The sequence below is a fragment of the Palaemon carinicauda genome, chromosome 2 (assembly GCF_036898095.1).
Source record: "Palaemon carinicauda isolate YSFRI2023 chromosome 2, ASM3689809v2, whole genome shotgun sequence".
Lineage (NCBI taxonomy): Eukaryota > Metazoa > Arthropoda > Malacostraca > Decapoda > Palaemonidae > Palaemon > Palaemon carinicauda.
The window spans coordinates 195885495-195908117 of NC_090726.1; the positions used below are offsets into that span (position 1 = coordinate 195885495).

General features: G+C 44.9%; 1 protein-coding gene and 1 long non-coding RNA gene across 2 annotated transcripts in view; one reads left to right on the forward strand and one right to left on the reverse strand.

The window, feature by feature from the left end:
• LOC137629431 (polycystin-1-like protein 2) overlaps positions 1-22623 on the forward strand; it is a 137846-nt gene that overhangs the window by 109992 nt on the left and 5231 nt on the right. Inside the window, exons 38-39 of the mRNA XM_068360679.1 lie at positions 7984-8124; positions 16607-16729. Of these exons, the coding sequence (XP_068216780.1) occupies positions 7984-8124; positions 16607-16729 (264 nt within the window). The remainder of the gene's footprint in view (positions 1-7983; positions 8125-16606; positions 16730-22623) is intronic.
• The window catches only part of LOC137629436 (uncharacterized), a 41820-nt gene that overhangs the window by 2454 nt on the left and 16743 nt on the right, over positions 1-22623 (reverse strand). Inside the window, exon 2 of the long non-coding RNA XR_011041506.1 lies at positions 7560-7633. This is a non-coding gene — a long non-coding RNA (uncharacterized lncRNA). The remainder of the gene's footprint in view (positions 1-7559; positions 7634-22623) is intronic.

The following is a 22623-nucleotide window of genomic DNA, read 5'->3' on the forward strand; positions in this document are numbered from 1 at the left end:
GTATATGTTTATTGAATTTTGCATGTGTTTCATTTTGTACTAATGTGCTTACATTATACGACTCATTTCGCAATTCTAACCTTTTGATTTAAGGGAGAATTGCGTGCTTTAGGTAGAAATCAGTTTTATTCATGTCTAATGTGAAATTATTAAAAAATGTGATATCAGTGAAGTGCAAAAACATGTTCTGTGTTGCGGAGGGTTCGTTTGTTCGTGCTTGTCACTTGCCTAGTCCGAGACCTCTTTCAGGCTCCCCTGCACCAGGGAGAAGGAATGTCGTAGGACCTAAGGGAGTGAGGAGTGTAAACCAACGAACAGACGTTCCCTCAAAGGTATCAGACGTTGCTCGTCAAGCACGTCCTTGCCATAAGACAGGAGAGACGAAGTTTCTCCTCGTCTTCCGATGATTCGTCTCTTTAAAAGCCTGGGCGTAAAGTTTCGAGATGTTTGAAACGTTTATTAGTTCCTTCAGAACAAGTTCAACGTCTTAGCTGTAGTCATCATAAGAGTCCCGTTCATAGCGATGACATTCATGTACAGACGTTTCTGCCACAGACTCGACGTGACGTTGAGCGGTAGACACCGTAGACACAACGTGACGTCGAGTGTCAGTCACTGTAGTCACGATATAGCATCGATCAGCAGTCACCGCTGTTACTACGTGACGTTTGAACGTCAGCCACCGCAGTCACAGGTTGATCCGAAGTTAAGTGTTTTGCAAGATATGCTGTTAAAGCCTTCTTCTTTATAAGAAGCTTTCGATCCTGTTCCTGTGCGAAAGGATCCTTTGCTTTTTGTACGTCACGGTTCTGGGATACGTGATTCGGGTCTTCAACCTTCTAGACGAGCTTTGTTACGCCACGCTGACGTTATCCCTAGTGACAGTTTTGCTGTTTAACGAGATGCGGAGCATAAATCTCGGTGTAACTTTGATCGCTTTGAACGTCAGCCACCGCAGTCACAGCGTGACGTTGAGCTGCAGACACGACGTGACGTTGAGCGGTAGACACCGTAGACATGACGTGATGTCAAGGGTCAGTCATCGTAGTCACGATATAGCATCGAACAGCAGTCACCGCTGTTACTACGGGACGTTTGAACGTCAGTTACTTCTGTCACGACGTGTAGTAGAATAACATTCTCTGCAGTCACAACGTGACATCGACCCTCCAACTTTAACTTCTGTTCATATACAAGTTGATGTAGCCTGTCAGGCTTTTCCTTCACGTCATTCCGAATATAAATCTCCTTCTCGCAAGACTTTAGATTTATCAGATGATGTGCCTTCTGAAGAAGTTGATGACCCCCTTTCAACTAATGTACCTTTGGGGAGTCATTCAGAAGATGAGTAACCTAGGGTGGTCCAACAATCCCTTGTTTTTTAATTATGAATTTCTTTAGTGAAATTTTGTCCTACTCGTTTTGTAACGGCTGCTCCGCCGTCTGAGTTTACTCTTGGCATGACTTTCTTCGACTCCTACATTTACGAAGTCAGTTCTCTCGTTCTTCCAAGAGGGCCATGCTCTTACTGGGAGACTGGTTGGAATACAGGAGAAGCTCGAGGAGAAGTTCTCGGCTTGGGAGTACCTGCCTCTGCCCAGGGAGACTTCTTAAGCCTAGTGGACTCTCCTCGTCGTCTAGCCATGAGACGCTCCAAAATTTTATGGTCTGCTTCAGAGCTAGACCATCTCCTGTTAGGAGTTTTTTTGAGCGTTTGAAGTTTTTTTATTTGTTGGATTGGTCACTGGGAGCCTTAGGTAAGAAGGTCTCTCCAGTTGTCAATGTATTGCTGTACAATTATGTCATGCATGAACAAGGCTATCAGGGATGGCTCCAATGATCTGGCAGCCACGTTCACTGCAGGAACAAGGCTATCAGGGATGGCTCCAATGATCTGGCAGCCACGTTCACTGCAGAAGTACTTAAGATGTAAGTGCGCTCAATGTGTTCATTGTCAAGACAAAGTTCACGATGAAGACTACCAAATCTGTCTTGGCAGCAGTAAGGGAAGGCGACTGGATGGTCTCTCTCGACCTTCAGGATGCATACTTCTACATCCCGATTCATCCAAACTTTCAACAACATCTGAGGTTTGTGGACGGGAAAGTAATGTACCAATTTCGAGCACTGTGCTTCGGCCTCATTCCTGCTCCTCTTGTTTTTACAAGGCCCTTGCAAAATGTAGCAAGCTTTCTACATTTTTTGAGGATTTAGAGCCTCCCTTTATTTTGACGACTGGCTAATCAGGGGGTCGTCATTAAATCGCTGTCTGGAGAGCCTCTAATGGACATTGGACCTAACCAAGGAGCTAGGTCTCATAGTGAACGTAGAGAAGTCGTAACTTACAGTACTCCATCCCAGACTATTCTTTATTTGGGAATGGAGATACAGTGTCGGTTTTTTTCGGGCCTTTTCGTCTCCCACAAGAATGGAACAAGCTCTGTTAAAAGTCCTTCACTTGCAAGAGAAAAACAGTTGCTTTGTAAGAGTTTGAACGAGCCTCGTGGGAACTCTTTCATCGCTGGAGTAGTTTATCTCTCTGGGGAGACTCAACCTTTGCCCTCTCCAATTTCACCTAAACCATTGGAACAAGGAGAAGGGCTTAGAGAGTATCTCTTTCCCAATCTCCAACTCAGTCTAGACATGTCTGACTTGGTGGGACAGCAACATCAGACTTCGAGAAGGTCTTTCTCTTGCGATCAAGAACCCAAACCATGTGTTGTATTCAGATGCATCGGATTTGGGTTAGGGAGCTCCACTGGACAGTCTGGAATGCTCGTGTCTTTGGTCCACGGATCAGAAGGAACTCCATTTAAGGCAAGTAACATTTCTCCTTTGGCGGGATTTGTGCAAGGAAAAATGAATGTCTTGGCGGACTGCCTCAGCAGAAGAGGACAAGTCATCTCCATGGAGTGGACGTTGCATAAGACTGTGTGCGAAAAGCTATGGATGACATGGGGTCAACCCACCATATATCTTTTTGCGACTTCACTGACAAAGAGGCTCTCGACTTACTGCTTTCCAGTTCCAGATCCAGAGGCAGCCCACATAGACGCTTTCCTGCTGGACTGGTCTCACCTGGACGTTTATGCCTTTCCACCTTTCAAGATCCTAAACAAGGTGCTGCAGAAGTTCACCTCTCACGAAGGGACCAGGTTGACGTTGGTTGCTCCACTCTGGCCCGCGAGAGAGTGGTTCACAGAGGTACTTCTATGGCTGGTAGACGTTCCAAGAAGTCTGCCGTTACGGATGGATCTCTTGCGACAGCCTCACGTAAAGAGATTTCATCAAAGCCTCCCCACGCTTCGTCTAACTGCCTTCAGACTATCGAAAGACTCTCTTGAGCTCGAGGGTTTTCGAAGGAGGCAGCTAGAGCGATCGCGAGGGCTAGAAGATCCTCTACCATCAGGATCTATCAGTCGAAATGGGAGGTATTTAGAGACTGGTGCAAGTCCTCCTCTATTTCCTCTTCCAAGTACCTCTGTAGCGCAGATTGCGGATTTTCTTCTTTATCTGAGAAACGGTCGATCCCTCTCTGCATCCACCATTAAAGGCTACAGAAGCATGTTAGCTTCTGTTTTCAGGCATAAGGGTTTGGATCTTTCTAATTACAAAGATCTCCAAGACCTGCTTAAGTCTTTCGAGACTTCCAAGGAGCGTCATATTTCGACTCCTGCTTGGAACTTGGACGTGGTCCTACAGTTCCTTATGTCAGACAGGTTTGAACCATTAAATTCAGCCTCCCTGAAGGATCTTACCCTCAAGACACTTTTTTTGGTGAGCTTGGCTTCGGCTAAAAGGGTTAGTGAGATACATGCTTTTAGCAAGAACATCGGCTTCTCCGCTAATAAAGCAGTATGCGCTCTTCAACTTGGTTTTTTGGCCAAGAATGAACTTCCGTCTCGTCCTTGGCCTAAATCATTTGAAATCCCGTCTTTCTGAGATTGTGGGGAATGAAGTTGAAAGAGTGCTGTGCCCCGTTAGAGCTCTTAAATTTTGTTTATCCAGAACTAAACTGCGACGAGGTTGTTCAGAGGCTTTACGGTGCTCCATTAAAAAGCCCTCTTTGCCCATGTCTAAGAATGCGTGGTCTTATTTTATTAGACTTTTGATTCGGGAGGCACACTCTCATTTAATTGAGAAGGATCATAATTTACTTAAAGTCAAGGCTCATGAAGTTAGAGCGATAGCAACTTCTGTAGCATTTAAGCAAAATAGATCCATTAAAAGTATTATGGACGCGACCTTTTGGAGAGGCAAGTCGGTTTTCGCTTCATATTACTTGAAAGATGTCCAGACTCTTTATGAGGACTGCTACACACTGGGACCATTCGTAGCAGCGAGTGCAGTAGTGGGTGAAGGCTCTACCACTACATTCCCTTAATCCCAATATCCTGTTAATCTACTCTTGAAATTTTTAATCTTATTTTGGGTTGTACGGGAGACTAAGAAGTCTTTCGCAATCTTTTTGATTTGGCGGGTGGTCAAAATGTTGTTTCTTGAGAGCGCCCAGATTAAGGGTATTGATGAGGTCCTGTTATAGGGGTGTTCGCCCTGGATATAACAGCTCCTGGGAGTCTTTCAGCATCCTGAGAGGATGGCTGGGCTTCTTGAGGAAAGCAGACTAATGAGGCAAAGTAATCATCAGAGTCAGCTTCCTTACCAGGTACCTATACTTAAATTGGTTTTTTATGAAATAATTGTCAAAAAACTCTTGAGTATATACGCCTTTATTGTATTAATACTGGTCTCTACCCACCACCATGGGTGTGAATCAGCTATTATATATTCACCGGCTAAGTTTAATATTTAAAAATGATATTTTGATTATAAAATAAATTTTTTAATATACTTACCCGGTGAATATATAAATTAAAGGCCCTCCCTTCCTCCCCGATAGAGACCCTGCGGACTGAGAAGAACTGGAGAAATTGACAAGTATATGCGGTATCTGGCCGATAGTCGGCGCTGGTGGTCACACCCGCAACCTTCACGGCGATCGCTCGCGAGTTTTTGGAATCTGTCGAGCCGTCGGAGATGTCAGCTATTATATATTCACCGGGTAAGTATATTCAAAAATTTATTTTATAATCAAAATATCATTTTCATTTATTGCCAATCAAGTTAACAATTCTAATCAGAAAAGGAAAATTACTGTTAGTCAAGGGAGAAGCTGGGGAAGACTAGTCTAGTTGATTATAATGAAGATGATGATGATACAGACATTCTTCCACCTTTAGACAACACTCACAAGTTCAGCCATCTTTCAATAGTGAGGAGCTTCTCAAGCTCTTAAAATTACTTGCTTGCTTTTTTAAATTTCAGAAGTCCAGTGAAGAACCCCTTAATAATGGTAATTCTGGCAATTCATACCCTGTTCCCAAGCTTGACATAATCTCCCACGGTCAATATAATATCAATAGCATTTCATTCCGCAAGGGTTCTGAAAGTACGTTGTACTCTACAGATTCAAAAGCTTCGAAGCCTCAAAATCTTTAAGTACTTTAGTTCTTTCCTTTGCATTCTACAATTCTAGTCGATCTATAAAACAAAGTAACCACTTCTCACGAGCCTCATATTGTCTGACATGCCAAATTGTGTGATTCCTTTAAAGCTCTGATTGGGGTTAAAGTTTCAATCAACTAAAATTGCATTTAGTTAATTATAGTTAATAATAATAAAAGGTTAATTTACTAACCAAATGCATGAATATCCCTCTGCCGTTACATCCCATGGGAGGTAGCATTACATAGACATCTATATCCCAGGTAGGTGCTGTTACATATGGTTGACATTCCAGCCATAAGCCTTAGCATGTACACTATTACATTTTTGCCTGGCATTCTGCTAGACTGGGGTTCGAGACCCGCTCAAGCTCGATAGTCTGCAGCCTCACCATCCTTATGAGCTAAGGATGGGGAGATCAACCTGGTGAGTCATCAGCAGCCATTGCCTGACCCTCCCTGGTTCTACCTCGGGTAGAGAGAAGTTTGGACACTAATCATATGGCTATACTGTATGGTTAGTCTCTAGGGTATTGTCCTGCTAGGCCATTGTCACTGTCCCTTACCCCTCTGTCATTCATGAGCGACCTTTAAAGAGGATCAGTGTTAGGACTTTGCGTGTTAGAAATCTTATGATCCAGTAAACTAGCTTATCACTTTTCTAAGGTACAATCTGATGTGATTTTTTCATTAAAGTATGCAGAGAAAAATGTTTCTTAACTATACAGGAAATACCTCTCAATTCCTTATCCCTTCTACCCCAATGGACGTACTGGTACGTTTCACAAAAATCATCCCTTAACCCCCATGGACGTACTGGTGCGTCCTGGCAAAAAACTGCTATTTGCATTTTTTTTGCATATTTTTGATAACTCATAAACTTCAGGCATTTTCCAAAATAATGAGACCAACTTGACCTCTCTATGACAAAAATTAAGGCTGCCAGCGCAATCTAAAAAAAAATATATTGCAAAACGTGCTTGAAAAAGAAAAACGCCTGGGGTTAAGGGTTGGAAAGTTCCAAATAGCATTGAGGGTAAAAGGGTTAATTTTGTGGTGACTTACCCCAATGACATTTTTGGGGGTAGCTCGAAAATCAACTTACTGTATTTTAAAATTAATTTGTATTTTTCCTAATTATACATATCTCAGTCCTTTAATAGGAGATTGATTCAGGTGCAGGTTAAACTCGACAGTTAAAACTTATAACGAGGTATTACCGGCTGGTGGCACAGAAGCCCCATCCCCTTGCGGTACACTGAAGTTGACTGAACAGTCACTTTTATTGTAATTGTAACTTTTAAGCCTAAGATTGGACTGCTGTATATTCTTGAGTATCCATCTTATGTTTAAATTTTCATCTAATAACTACAGTATTCATCCATTCATTCCATTCTTATTCACCCAAGGAGTTAACTACTGCACTGTAATTGTTCAGTGGCCACTTTCCTTTTGCTAAGGGTAGAAGAGACTCTTTAGCAATGGTAAGCAGCTCTTCTAGGATAAGGACACTCCAAAATCAAACCATTGTTCTCTAGTCTTGGGTAGTGCCATAGCCTTTGTACCATGGCCTTCCACTGTCTTGGGTTAGAGTTCTCTTGCTTGAGGGTACACTCGGGCACACTATTCTATGTAATTTCCCTACCTCTTGTTTTGTTAGAGTTTATATAATTTATATAGAAGATATTCATTTTAATGTTGTTACTCTTCTTAAAATATTTTCCTTTTTTCCTTTCCTCCCTGGGCTTCTAGAATCCTGCTTTTCCTACTTGGGTTGTAGCTTAGAAATTAATAATAATAATAATGCTTGTCTCTAGTAATTTTTTAATTTCCATTTATCATTAATCTTTAATTTTGTGGAAATTTGAGTCCAAATAATTTTGAGGTTAATCAGAAATAATGTTACAAAAGCAAAAAGGTCAGTATAAAATACAGTAATCGCTCAAGTCAAATAAGTAAAAGTCCCATCCATTCTCAACTAATCAAGCCGTCATTTATGATTTCAAGCAATAATCTACTTTCAATGGTCATATAGCAAAAGTTACCCTTCCTTACCTCGACTAATTATGATGAGACCTCCGAAATAACACGTTTAGGCTGATGCAGTTGATTTACCATAAAAAAATCTTCTGAAAAAGAAAATTTATATCAATTAGCATTTTAAATTATTTAGGGAGAAGTTACATTGAAGCTACAGGTAGAATCAAGCCTGCTTTTTTATACTAGTTTAATGGCCAATATTATCCTTTACATTATTCTTGCATATTAAAATAATATAATAAAGTGAAAATATAAATTTATAATATATAATTGTTTTATGTATAAAATTTTGGCAGAATTGTGGTTCAGGCAATCATATCTTGATAACTATACAATAGTTTTCCTCTTTGTTTCACTTTGATAACAGAGTTCCCAATATGTCTTAATTACTCTTGTATGAGTTTTTACACTGAACACTAAATAAAAATTCTTTTTTCAGATAAAGCAGGACATCAAGAGGCAAGGCAATGAATATGAAATACTTGATTTCATAATGACGAAGATAAAGAAAGCTGCTGGCATTGCTCCCAAGTCAACTACTGTTAAACCTATGAATGCTACTGAGGAAGATAAAAAACAAGTAAGTTCATAGAAATTCAGTGAGTAAACCAATATCATACAATTTTTTTTATATCTTAACTAATATTTTCTAGAGTGTAATTTCAGTAGAAAAAAAACTCAAAAATAAATTGAAATATTTTACTTCACATTATCAAGAGCTATACAGTAAAACTAACTTTTAAAAACAAAATTTAATAGTTATTTGTTCCAACACGAAGTACTTACCTCGAACTACTTTCTTAGGAGTATCTGGGATCTCCTCCCATCCGACCAGAGTTTTGTGTAGTTTACCCTAAACCCATTTTCTATGAGGGGTAACCTCAGGCGGAGTGATACGCGCCGAGGCTAACCCCGGGTCAGAGAGCATGCTTGCTTAGGTCTCGACCTCCAGTAAGTTCTCTGGTCGCGTCGCGATATCATCTCGCCGCTCTCCTTAATCCCAGTGTGACTTGTGTGTCCCCGACCCTTTGTGTCCCACGCGGTACCCACGTGGTTCAATTGTGCTTTCTCTGTGCGCGCTTGTGTCTCATAGTGCTTCTCCTTCATCATGGAGCATCCTCACCGTTGTCCTGGGCTTATGGCTGGCAAATTGTGTGGAGCGTTCCTCTCGAAACCCGAAGTTGACCCGCACTCCTTGTGTTCCTCGTGCAGAGGCAGCGTGTGTTCCCCTTCCGCCACGTGTCCGGAGTGCGAGTCGTGGAATGAGGTGCAGTGGGTGCGGTATAGCACCAAAAAGAAGAAGGCGACGAAGAAGTCGCCTAAGAAGACCAACTTCCCTTCCTCCCTTACTTCGACGGGCGCCTCGTCGGTCCGAGCTTCTCTCCCAACCTCCCCTACCCAGAGTAGGGGACGAGGTAAGTCCGTTGCGGGGAAGAGGCCCGCGGCCCTTCCCCAAGAGTCTGACCTTCATGACAGTGGGGTTGTGGCGTCTTTCCAGGCGAGTGAGGGGCCTGAGGGAGGGGTGGGAGTGTTTTCAGGAGATGGTGGCCTGGTGCCTGCAGGTCACGTCTCCTCTGATGACCCCATGTGGGGTAAGAATGTTGCTAATTCCTCTCCAGCCTCTTGGCCGTGCTTTTCAGGTGGATCAGCAGCCAAGGGCGACGTCGAGAAGGAGCTTTCCCCGCCGTCGGACCTCTAAGACGCCCCTCAGGTCCCCGATGACGATGGAGGAAGACTTCGGGACCTGGTCTCCCACGGGAGAGCCTCCTCGCTCCCCCCCCAGCGCCGTCGGCCGTCTTCCCAGAGGTGTTTCTGCAGGCATCGTCTTCCACGGAGCGTCGCAGGAATCCTCCTACACCACCGCGGGAGGCGAGGCCTTCGAAGAGGGCCTATAAGTCGTCAGTCTCCTCAGTGGAGGAGCTTTCCTGCTCTTCGGAGGGTGAGGCGCTGAGGAAGCTCAGGAGACGAAGGGGGAAGTCCCGCAGGAAGTTGTCGCGCTCTCGATCCCCCTCGAGGTCGCTCCACGAGAGTCGGTGCCCAAGATCCCCCAAGAGCAACGAATGGGTGATGGTTCACCGTGACAGGCTTCTGGAGCTAGCTGCGGCGCCGGGCCCCTCAAGTTGGCGTCCGAGGACGAGCTCCCCGGATAAATACTCCTCCGGCAGCAGCGGCACCCGACGGAGGGACTCCTCATGGCAGGTTCCAGTTGACAGGCATAAGACCGCGAAGGTTCCGGCTCCATCCGCCCAGCGGAGAGAGTCGCCCCTTCGGTCTGGCAGCCGAGTCCTGACCTCCAAGGGCCACCTAGCTCGTCACGAGCACAGCCCTCTGCCTTCTTCAACGAGCAGGCCCTCAGATTCGAGGACCTCCGGGAGAGATGTTAGACCCAGGATGGAGGCTCCCGTTCCGACGGCGATGCCCGTCCTTCGTCGGGAACCCCCGCGAGAGCGTCGGTCTAGGACTCCCCCACGTGCGAGGTCCTCCGTCGGGGTACCCCCGTCACATGTACCAGCACCCCAGTCGGAGGAGCTCGACGACCATGGAGAGGGGTCAGCAGCGGAGGTATCGGCCTATCGGAGGGTGATAGGCCTCATCAGAAGTCACCACAGGCTGGACGTACCGGAACCCTCCTCCGAAGATGCATGGCGTTCCAGCCTCAACAGAATAGTGGACGCCCCGGTCCAGCAGAGCCCCTCCTTGGCCCTCCCTTTGGCAAGGGACGTTAATTTGGGAAGGGTCCACGTGGACAGGATCGTGGCCAACCACGCTGAGACGCCCAAGAGCCAGAGCGCCTCCAAGCTGCTCCAGGGCCTGAAGTCCCAGAGCAAGTTCTACCTCCCAGAGGGACAGCGAGCGGGCGCCTGTGCACTGGAGCCAGCACTCACCGTGTTGGGGAGAGGAGCCTCAGAAGAAAGGGCGTCCACGGCTCCGATCTGCTTCTCTTCTTCGGAGGCGGTCATGATGGAGGAGATGTAGAAGGACCTTGTCACCGTCTCCTCCTGGTTAGACTGGTGGGCGTTCAGTCGTCCTACGACCTGACAGTACCGGAGACCCAGGCCTTGCTCAAGGAACTCATCAGTTCGGGAGGCAAGGCCCTGAAATTCCTTTCATACCAGTCGTTAGCCATGTCCGCCAACTAGGTCCTACGAAGGAGGGACACTGTTTTGAGCAAACTAACTAGGAGGCTGCTGGACAGAGAGGCCAGATCTCTGAGGAACCTGACCCTGTGGGACGACTCGATCTTTCCCCCCCAAAGGCAGCGGAGGAAGCGATGGAGAGTGTTCGGAGGCTGAAGGAACCGTTCGAGACCAGGCCCCACCCGGTCAGAAGGCCAACGTTCAGAAGGTCCTCCGTCGACACGCCTCGCCCTCCTCGGCCCGCTCCTAACCACCCTAGGAGAGAGAACTCGGCGACAACATGGTCCCAGTTGTCTCAGCCCTCCCGTAGGGGATCAGCCTCGACCCAAGCCGCCTATAGGCCGTCCTTCGCGGCATCCAGAAGAGGGCGTTCAGGCCGCTCCTCGAGGAGAAGATAGGGAGGGAGGCCCCCTACTCCTGCCGAAGCCTCAGGTGGGGGGATGCCTCAAATGTTTTTGGCAAGCATGGGAAGAACACGGAGCGTGACAGTTCTGAAAGAAGGGTACAGGTTGCCCTTCCTAGTGGACCCTCCACCTCTGATACCAGACCAGCAGGCGGAGTGGCTAGCCCCCAAGGATCCCTTGTAACGGACAGCTCTGCAGGGAGAGGTCTCAGCGATGTTGGCAAAAGGGGCAATGGAACCTGTTCAGAACCCAGGTCTGGGGTTCTACAGCAGGCTGTTCCTGGTGGAGAAAGCGACGGGAGGATGGAGACCGCTCATAGACCTCTCAGCTCTCAACAAGTTCGTCTGCAAGACGGACTTCAAAATGGACACTCCAAAATCATTCTTGGCGTCCTTGAGAGAAGGGGACTTCATGATGTCAGTAGATCTCAAGGATGCTTACTTCCAGATCCCGGTTCATCCCTCCAGCAGGAAGTACCTATGGGTGAAATGGGAGAACCAGACGTTGCAGTTCAAGACCCTCTGCTTCGGGTTGTCCACTGCCCCCCAAGTCTTCACAAGGGTCTTCACAACGGTCTCAGTCTGGGCACACGAACAGGGCATCCGCCTGATTCGTTACCTGGACGACTGGTTGCTACTTTCAGCCTCAGAGGAAGTACTGAAGGAGCAAGGTGCGATGTTGCTGCAGTTCTGCAACGTTCTGGGGATCACCATCAACCTAAAGAAGTCCCAACTGATACCCTCCACCAGGACGACCTACCTCGGGATGGTTCTGGATTCCCGGTTAGTGAAAGCCTTCCCCTCTGCGGACAGGCTGGACAACTTAGACCAGGTCCTCCGCCCCTTCCTGACGGACCAACCCAGGAGGGCGAAGGACTGGCAGAGACTGATAGGTCACCTTGTGTCTCTGGAGAAACTGGTCCCCCAGGGCAGGCTAAAGCTCAGGGAGGTCCAATGGAACCTGAAGGAGAGCTGGATCCAAATGGATTCCCCCCACAGAGTGGTCCCGGTGTTCACGAAACGGGTCTTGGAATGGTGGAGCTGCAGGACGAACACCCTCAAAAGGATGCCCTTTGCGGCCGACCCTCCGGAGATGCTCCTGTTCACGGATTCATCGAAGGAGGGGTGGGGTGCCCATCTCTTAGGGAAATCAGCAAGAGGGAACTGGACAGCCCTAGAGAAGACCCAGCACATAAACATTCTAGAGTTGAGGGCAGTACAATGAGTGTGCCTGGAGTTTGTACACTTACTCCGGAGAAACACCGTGGCGTTGATGTGCGACAACGCCACGGTAGTAGCTTACATAAAGAAGCAGGGAGGCCTAAGGTCGAAGGAGCTGTGCGTCCTCACGTTACAACTTCTGGAATGGGCCAAAGTGGAGCAGATAAGAATATCAGCGAGCTTCATCCCAGGGTAAAGGAACGTCCTCACCGACGGCCTCAGCAGGATGGGGCAAGTGGTAGGATCCGAATGGTCTCTACACCCGGAAGTAGCCAGGTCCGTCATTCAGAAATGGGGTTCTCCGGTGATGGACCTCTTCGCAACAAGGCTGAACACGCAGCTCCCCGTGTTCTGTTCTCCTGTTCCAGACCCAAAAGCGGCGTTCGAGGACGCCTTCCAACATCCTTGGGACAATCTCGACGTGTACGCTTTTCCCCTCTTCGGGATGCTCAGGCAGGTCCTCAACAGGGTGAGAAGGACGAGCAACCTACGGATGACTTTGGTAGCATCCTGGTGGCCGGAGAGAGAGTGGTTCGTGGACCTAAGGGAACTAACACAACAGCCGCCCTGGCCCCTTCCGGACAGGCCAGACCTTCTCTGAGGAGAGAGCAACGAGGATGTCGGGCTACCTGAGATGGTCATCGACAGCTGTATACCAGGTTAAGTGGGCCACCTTTACCAAATGGTGCGCCACTAGAAACATCAGGCCCCTGAAGGCCTCCATCCCGCAAGTAGCGGACTTCCTAGTTTACCTCAGGGACGTGGTCAACATGTCCATTCCAGCCATCAAGAGAGTCCGCGCTGCTCTGGGCCAAGTTTTTCTCCTGAAGGGCATAGACCTGGGTAACTCCAGACATATCTCAATGCTCATTAAAAGCTTTGAGCAATCATGCTCCCCGCAAGCTGTGAAGGTGCCACAATGGGACGTGGCAAGGGTCCTGAAAATGTTATCCGAACCTCCGTTCAAGCCCCTGAAAGACATCATGGACAAGGATCTCACTCTCAAGACAGTTTTCTTGCTGGCGTTAGCATCAGCTAAACGGGTAGGCGAGATTCATGGTCTGTCCTATGAAGTTGCTCACTTGAAAGGTTGGCGAGAAGTCACGTTCAAGTTTGTCCCTTCCTTCGTAGCTAAGACCCAGAACCCTTCCGTATGGGACCCCAGGTTTGAGGGTTTCTCAATTCCGGCAATCCCCCGATCGGACGACGTGAAGGATTTGCGCCTATGCCCCGTCAGGGCAGTGAGGAAATACTTGGAAAGAACAGCAAGACTCCGGCCCGGGATCAAGTCTTTTTGTTTCCATAGGCCTCGTGAAGAAGCCAGTCTCGAAGAATAGCATCTCTTTCTGGTTGCGGCAGGTCATCATCAGGGCCTACAGTAAGGCGGGAATCCCCCTGCCGGGGAAACCCAAGCCCCATGACATTAGGGGGCCTGAGTACTACGTTGGCCTTTGAGAAAAATATGCCAGTGGGCCAGATCCTAAGGGCAGGCACCTGGGCCAACCAGTCTACCTTCACGGCTCACTATTTGAAGGACTATTCAAGAAGATCCCTGGACGGGTTCTCGATAGGTACCGTCGTTTCCTCGCTCTAAATGGTTTAAAGGCATAGCCTCAGTGATAACCGCGGGTAACAAGCGCAAGAGACACAGGTTCGTTCCTTAAACCCCCTTGTACTTTCTTTCCCTTTTTCCGCTTCAAGTGGGCTCTGTGAGGGCCCTGAGCCAGAGACGAGTACCTCAACAAGAGGAAGACGTGTCCCCTAGGATTTCTTGCACAGGTGAGTTTCTTAGACACTAAGATGGGTTTTTGTGTAGTTTTCTCTCAATCGGTTTCTATGGGGTCAACACGATCTAGCCACTTTCTAGGTCTCTGGTCCTCAGCACAGTCTCAAGAACTTCTTAGGGCCACGCCCACCTCCTAAAGTATAAGTCTCCTAAGAAAGTAGTTCGAGGTAAGTAATTCGTGTTGGAACAAATCACAAATTTTAAGTAATTTGTATTTTTCCTAACAGTAGCCTACTTACCTTGAACTACTTTCGGGTAATGGCCCACCCTGCCTTCCTCGAGTGTCCCCTGATATTCTTAGAGACCTTAGCAACCAAGAACTTACTGGAGGTCGAGACGTAAGCAAGCATGCTCTCTGATCCGGGGTTAGCCTCAGGGCGCGTATCACTCCGCCTGAGGTTACCTCTCATAGAAAATGGGTTTAGGGTAAACTACACAAAACTCTGGTCGGATGGGAGGAGATCCCAGATACTCCTAAGAAAGTAGTTTGAGGTAAGTACTGTTGGGAAAAATACAAATTACTTAAAATTTGTGATTTTATCATACAAAAAATTGTTGTAAAATCACATTCAGACTCTTTGAATATCACTAGACAGTGCACTTCTATGTTTATACAATTGGACGTCCAGCTAAGGTACCTGTCTTCTTGTGTAGTATGGATATAAGGATGCAAAATCGGCAGGAGTAAGTTATTGTTAAACCAAAGATACCTATATTTTTCTACTCCATTCAACCTTGGTCCTTTATATGGTAGTCTTGGAGCTTTGATTTTCTTTAAAACCTAAGTATTCTGTCATGTCTACTGATTTTCAATACTATTGTCTCCATTAATCTAATTTTTAATCCATTACCCATCTGATGATGCTACATAACACAATGCCAAAAGCAAACAACATGTACCAGGGGGATTGTTCTCTTATTCCTTGAGATAACACATTCACAATCAGGTCAAAGAGATGCGAACTTAGAGCAGATCCATGATGTAAACCAACTCTTACTGTTAACCATTCATTTAATCCAACACTGCTTTTAACCTGCATTATTCTCCTCCATACCTATCTTGGACCAATATTATATAATTCTCTAGTATTCTCTTTACTCGCATGCACTTCCAAACCTCATGGCGTGGGACTTTTTATCAAATACCTTTACCAGATCTGTATATACTATGTGCACTCCTTTCTGTTTTCCAACTGTTTTTCCATCATTTGTCAGGAGGCAAACTGCATCTGTTGTTCCTCATCCTGGCATAAAACTAAACCATTCTTTACTTACAGATGTTTCTTTCCTAATTCTCGAACCATTATTTTTTCCAAGATTTTCATTGTGTAAAGCATTAGCTTTTTCCTTTATAGTTTGCTACATCCTGAATGTCCTTCTCTTCATAAATAGACACAATAAAGCTTTCTCTCCCTCCTTTTGGTATCTTTTCCTCACTATATTGTCCCATAGCATTCCTATTCCTTCTTTGGCCAGGCTCTTCAACACTTCTGGAATTCCACCTGGTCATATTGCCTTAACCATTTTTCATCCTCTTTAGTGTCTTCTCTAGTTCCCGCCTGTTAATAGTATGCGTCCTACCAAGATTCTTGAATCCATTTATTTTCTAGTCATTTCATTTAACAGGGGTTCATAATATTCTTTCCACCTCTTTTTTTTATCTCGTCCTCATTGCATAAAATCACTCTAATTTCCATCCTTAACCTGTTGTATATGGGAGTAGTCTTTGGTATCCTTGCCCCAGAACTTAGTAATGCTGTGATTTTTTTTCTCCCCTTCAGGTGTTTCCCGCTTTTCATACATGTCATCTAATACTTTTACCTTTTCTTGTGCAACTGCTTTCTTCACTTATTTTTATGCTTTTTTGTACCTCTCCATATCCTCTTTCTGTCCATGCTTATCCCAGATTTTGGTTTGGCTTGTACCACCTCATTCAACCACCAAGTTTACTTATTATCTGGTTTCTTTCCAGTGGATACATTACAGATTGTAAGACAGGGAAAGATCTTTCTTCTAACACAATAGTATATAATGCTACTTTAAAAGAGATTTTCACAATAACTACTAGTTTTATAATCTTTTCCTTTACAAACAGGTAGTGAAAGCCTACACAACCAAACTATGAACTTTAGAAATATCATCAATGTCTCCATTACTAACAGTAGAAAAAAGTTAAATTTTAATGAAATTTAAATAGGTTTTAGTGGTAATTACAGGCAACATTATTTTATAATTTGAAATGAATATCTGCCATTAACGAAGTAATGCAATAATTATAATAGGTTACTAATAAAAGGAATCAAAGCTTTTTCAGTGAGGGGAAGTATCTACAGTTTAGTATCAATACATTTAAAGCAAATCTTTTAATAAATATGGTACCATAGTTTAATATTATGTATCTCGCTATACAATCACTTTATCAAGTGTACCATTACAACTTAAGATATGAAATGTCTTGTAACCGAGATGTGAAAGGTGCTATGCTACCTGACTTTAAGCGATTTTTATTTTACAGGAAGATGATAAAACAGAGGAATTTCCAGAAAAGGTGGATCAGCTCCTAACTTATATTAATCAATTCTACTTTGATTCAAAACTAGATTTCAACAATAAAGAATGGGTTAAAACTATGTCAATGGTAAGATGTATTTTAAACTTTAAATATAGAGTAGTTTATTTAATCTGATTTTAGAATATCTACTTGATCAATAGTATAATTAATTGCAATACAGTATCTTTATTTTCTACATAGATAAAAGCTTTGTTTTACATATTGCTTCAGTCAACCAGTAAGAGCAGTGTTGATTTTATATCCAAATTGCACTTCTTCTACAAAAAAGAAATCCATCATTTTACCTCCTCCCTCACTATGATACTCCTGTATCCGAGTACTGGTGAGCTGCCAAACATATGGTTACCATTGTTCTACTCTCACAATTTTCCTGTCAGGACCATCTATAAGACCTTTATTCATGTCCTATTGATTTTGGATTTTCTCACATATTTCATGGTTTGGTATTGGTGACATTAGCTACTTAGTCAAGTTCGTCTTTAAATCTATCCATAACAACTTTGGAGAGTTGAGGTGTGTAAACTTTCTTGGAAATAGCCACTTTTTCCAAACTTAATCAATTTATTAGGGTATATTCTAGCAATAAGGTCACGCAAAGACTGAAAAGGCGATACTTCTTCACTTTCATTATCTGTCTGAGGTTTCATCTTCCTTATTTTCTTGTCTGACAAGAGAAGCCATGTGTACATTCACTGATTTCTCCGTTTGTTACCCTTTGAAAAGCGGATACATGCAGGAGCGCACAGACATTTCGGTTTTGGCTTTACTAGCGCCTACATTAACCCCGATAACATTACTGTGAGATGAGCTAGTGGTCGAGCTTGCAAGCAAATGGTGTACACTGTCATCTTATACATGAAAATGATCAATTTCATTTGAAACTTCGTTCACCTGTCAGAGTTTAAAGTAATCATACAATATGCCATGCTGTCCACATAAGTAACATGAGAATGAAAAGAAGTGCTTAATTTAGCAAGTGGAGGGATATTAGGATCAAGACCACCCACTCAGTCTTCTCCTTTACAATCTAGTTTTGTAGATCAACTGGAATTGTGGTTTTGCAAGGATTTAGCAGCAGAATAACTAAGTCTGTAAATATTTGAGGCTCTGTGTAAGGCAATTGAAAATGTAGAGAGCAGCGTATTTTCAGAACCCTTACAGAAAACATTTAACGCTTAAGTTTACGAAACACTCTTAAGAATTTCTCCATTTTTTCGGATCACTTTGACCTTCACCTTGGTTTACTAATGGCCTCTTTGAAAAATAATGATCCAAGGAAGCTTTTTTCTGCCTACCTTTTTATAATGTACCTGAAATGACTCGGGCAAATATCATTAAACTGCGCAAGCAGACAACCTGTGTGAATCTTTTCGGGCAGTTTCTTTATTATGAAATCTGCAATTTTGATACTAATATAGCATCTCTCTAATTTCTGCCGTTGTCATATTCATACCTGTTTTCCTACTCCTCGCCACCAGAGAACTGTTCTTGAACAATGTTCAGTTGCATGGCCTTCAACTTCTCCATGTTGTCCATCGTAAGCTCCTCGTGAAGCTCATTAATGTTGTTCTCACCGACGACTAGCCCCATGGACCTCCCGAGTAAAATGTTTCCTCAATCCCAGGTTGTAGAACAGGTTTAGGATTGTCAACAGTTTCGGCTTCCCCCTCAACTAGGCCTTTGTCGAATCCCTCAAAGTCTCCTGTGGAGACGGCATAAGGCCACAGCTCCTTCCATGAAGAGTTCAAGGTGCACCTCGAAACCTCCTGCCTGATCGATGAGTCTGAGGTATATCACAATATTGAAATGCTCCTTCCAAAATTCAGAAAGGGTGAGGTTTGTGCTGTCAGTGATTTCGAAACATCTCCTCAACTTCTTGGAATTCAAAATCACTTTCTGGTCCATGGGCTGAAGGAGAGGGGTGGTGTTAGGTGGAAGGTAGAGAACCTTAATTACAGAATATTCTCGGAGGATATCATCCTCAAGGCCATGAAGGAAAGCAGGGGCCTGGTCCAACACCAGCAAACATTTCAGAGGGGGTGGTTTTCTTCCAGGTAATTCTTAACAGTCAGACCGAAACTGATTTATCCACGCTACAAAAAAACTGTCTCGTTACCCAGGCTTTTGCATTAGCCCTCCACATTACCGGAAGCTTCTCCTTTAGCGCTTTGTGGGACTTGAAAGCTAGAGGACTCTCCAAATGATACACTAGTAGTGCTTAACCTTACAATCCCCACTGGCATTGGCACAGAGTGCAAGGGTAAGCCTGTCCTTCATAGGTTTGTACCCGGGCAGCTTTTTTTCCACCGTGATATTGATCCAAAGATACCTTTTTTTTTTTTCCCAAAAGAACCCAGTTTTATCACAGTTGAAGTCTTGCTGGGGAATGTAGCCTTCTTGGAGAATTAACTTGTTGAATTTCTTAACAAAGGCTTATCCGCTTTTGTGTCCGAGCTGGCAGTCTCCCCATGCCGCACCACCGGAGGAACACCAGTCCGTTTCCTAAATTTTTCGAACCACCTGTGTGAAGTCTTGAAATCTGGGGATCTGCTGCAATGTCCCTTTTCATGCATCTTCTTCGACCTGAGCATGCATGAGATATCTTGGTGATCGTACCTCAGCAATTTCCTTGTCCTGAATCCAGAGGAGAAGAAGTCTCTCCATCTCATCATGGACATGGCATCTCTTCCTTGAAAAGACAGTCATGGCCTTAGAAGGTGTTGCTGCTTTGATGGCTTCTTTCTGCTTAAAGACAGGCCTATTGTCACTGAAATTGGACGGTGCATATCGTTGACGGATTTCAGTCTTCCTCCTAAGCAATAACACTCAACCATATGCCACCCTCATACTTCTCAATTATCTGCAGCTTCGTCTCCATAGAAAGCATCCTCTTCTTCTTTCCTTGAATATCAGCAACACTCTTGGGACCCATGGCTATAGAATTACAGGATGAATAAAGAAGCACTAAAACTATAAGTACAAAATCAAAATCGCCAACAAGAATTCAATCTGAACGATAGCGAATGCCAAAATGAAATGGTTGAGGGATGCCGGCAGAGGCATGATCGAAAAGATGCAGACCAATAGGAGAGCACAGGATCTTATGGCAGTAACTAGCATCAAGGTAGGGAGATAACTAATGGGAGAGAAGGCGATGGTGGCGAGTTTAAAGTTTGTGCAGAGCTCAAATTTTAAAATTTTTGGTGGCTGGGCTAATTTTGTTTCGTGAAATGAGTTTTTCATATACAGAAGCTTTCGTATATAGAGGTTTTCACTCTATTGCCATTTCATCTCTCTCATTGTTATTGAAAGGAGTAAAACCCTCATTTGTGGTACCCAAGAGCTTATGGGAAAATGCCTTGGAAGGGGCCCATACTAAAGGCTGTAATTTTTAAATCCTCCAGTATCCTTGACATCTCCAACTTCTTAAGTGCATTGCCTTGATCCTCTTCCTCACTGGCTGAACAAACTAATTAAGCAAGGTTCTCCTCACTCAGACCCACATTGTCCCCATCCAACAACTACAAGACCTTGCCCTCAGTCACTTCTTGGAAGCCTTCGGCTGTCACTCTCGATTCCAAAGCCATGATCTTCACTGTCAGATTGGAGGCTTTATCAGGACTGAACCCTGCAGAGTCCTTACACAGCTGGATCAGAGATCTTTGCAGCAGGCATTAACACTTATGACTTCATCCATTTAAAATTAATTTTGTACCAAGGGAAGTATTCAGCAATGTCTAGTCACTTTTACACCCTTCAGCCCTATATGTCATAATCTATGTCAGGTATTCTTTGTTTTCTTATTTTTGTATACAAGAGTTTTACAAAGTATGTAAAACTATACCGTATATCAGTGGGAAGGGATCTTAATTTTAGCGCTAATAGTTCCTGGGCCAAGATGGAACTTGATTGAAAAAACTTATTTTCTCCGAGATGGGATGGAAATGGTTAATTAGGTTGGTGTGAGGATACAACATTTATAACATTCTAATAGTATTGATACTGAAAATACCCCCCTATTAGAAGGTGCAGTGTTAAATAATTATGCCTCTTTCAGATTTTTATCATAAAACTATTAGTATGACAAATTCGTAGATAATTTGTATTTTTCCTAACTATACAAACCTTAGCTATTTAATATGGGTATTACTTTTGGCGTAGCTGAAATGACTAGCCATTAGAATTTTAACGAGGGTTTACTACCCCCCCCTCGCTAGTTAGCAAGGGGGTAGGGAGGGGTAGCTTGCTACCCCTCCCCCTCATCAGACACCTGTGATAGCTCACTTTGCTTAGAGGTAGGACTTCCCGTGAGACAAGATTGGCAGACAAGTTTGATTAAATAGCTAAGGTTTGTATAGTTAGGAAAAATACAAATTATCTACAAATTTGTCATTTGTTCCGTAACTGAAATACAAACCACGCTATTTAATATGGGTGACTCAACCCTTAGGTAGGGTGGTAGGTCCCAGCCATTACTGGCTTTTGGCTTTTTGCCCGGGGACTCGGTATCTGAGTGACACGTGTCAGTACTCAAAGATAAGGAGTCCCTGCACCTTGCAAGTGCCTTGCTCTGCAAGGACCGCGGCCTACGTAAGCTTGTGTGTGAAGGAATGAAGTGTGACTCGTCCTAGGAAGTTGACCTGAAGTCCTTTAGATGGAATTCTAGGATAGGACGTTCCCAATACCACCTCGTAAGGGTATGGGGACGTGACAGTATTATCTTAATACTAGGAACACAAGGAAACATGGTTTACCTGCAGTGGTTTGAGGTCATCTGTTACAGAACGAAGACTCGAAATCCGGAAAGAGTCGAACCAAGGGTCCGGCAATCCTGGATTTTGAGTCTTAGCAACAACCTCAGGGACGAATCTGAACGTTACCTCCCCCCATCCCCTTGAATGGGCGACGTCATACGAGAGACCATGAAGTTCGCCGACTTGCTTGACCGAGGCCAAAGCAAGTAGGAACACCGTCTTCTAAGTCAGGTGGCGATCAGAAGCCTGGCGTAATGGTTCGAAGGGAGGTCTCTTAAGAGACCTGAGAACTCGAACCACGTTCCATGGAGGAGGTCTCACTTCCGACTGAGGGCAGGTAAGTTCATAACTTTGTATGAGTAAGAGAAAGTTCCAGTGAAGAGGAAATGTCCATTCCTTTGAGCCTGAAGGCAAAACTTAAGGCTGAGCGATAGCCTTTCACTGCCGAGACTGAAAGGCGTATTTCTTCCCGCAAATACTCGAGAATCTCCGCTATTGCTGGAATAGTGGCATCGAGTGAAGAGATACCCCTTCCACGACATCAACCACAGAAAACTCTCCACATTGCCTGGTAGACCCCTGCGGATGACTTTCACAGGTGTCGAGACATCCTTTCAGCAACTTGTTGCAAAAAGCCTCTCTCCGTGAGGAGATGCTGGATAGTCTCCAGGTGTGAAGCCGCAGTGAAGCTACGGCTTTGTGAAAGATGTTGGCGTGTGGTTGTTTGAGTAGCTCGTGTCGTGGAGGAAGTTCTCTCGGGAGTTCCGTCAGGAGCTGCAGAAGGTCCGGAAACCACTCTGCGTGATGCCATAGCGGAGCTATCAAGGTCATTGAAAGGTTGACCGATATTCTGGTCTTGTTGAGTACCCTCCTCATCAGACAGAACGGCGGAAAGGCGTATACGTCGATGTTGTCCCACCGTTGTTGGAAGGCATCTTGCCAGAGTGCCTTGGGGTCCGGGACTGGGGAGCAGTACAGCGGAAGCTTGAAATTCAAAGCTGTCGCGAACAGATCCACCGTCGGGGAACCCCACAGTCAGGACTTTGTTGGCTACTAGACGATCCAAAGACCACTCAGTACTCACTATCTGGGATGCCCTGCTCAGACTGTCGGCGAGCACGTTCCTCTTGCCTAGAATGAAACGAGCTGATAGTGGTATCGAGTGGACTTCGGTCCATCTCAGAATCTCTACTGCCAGATGGGATA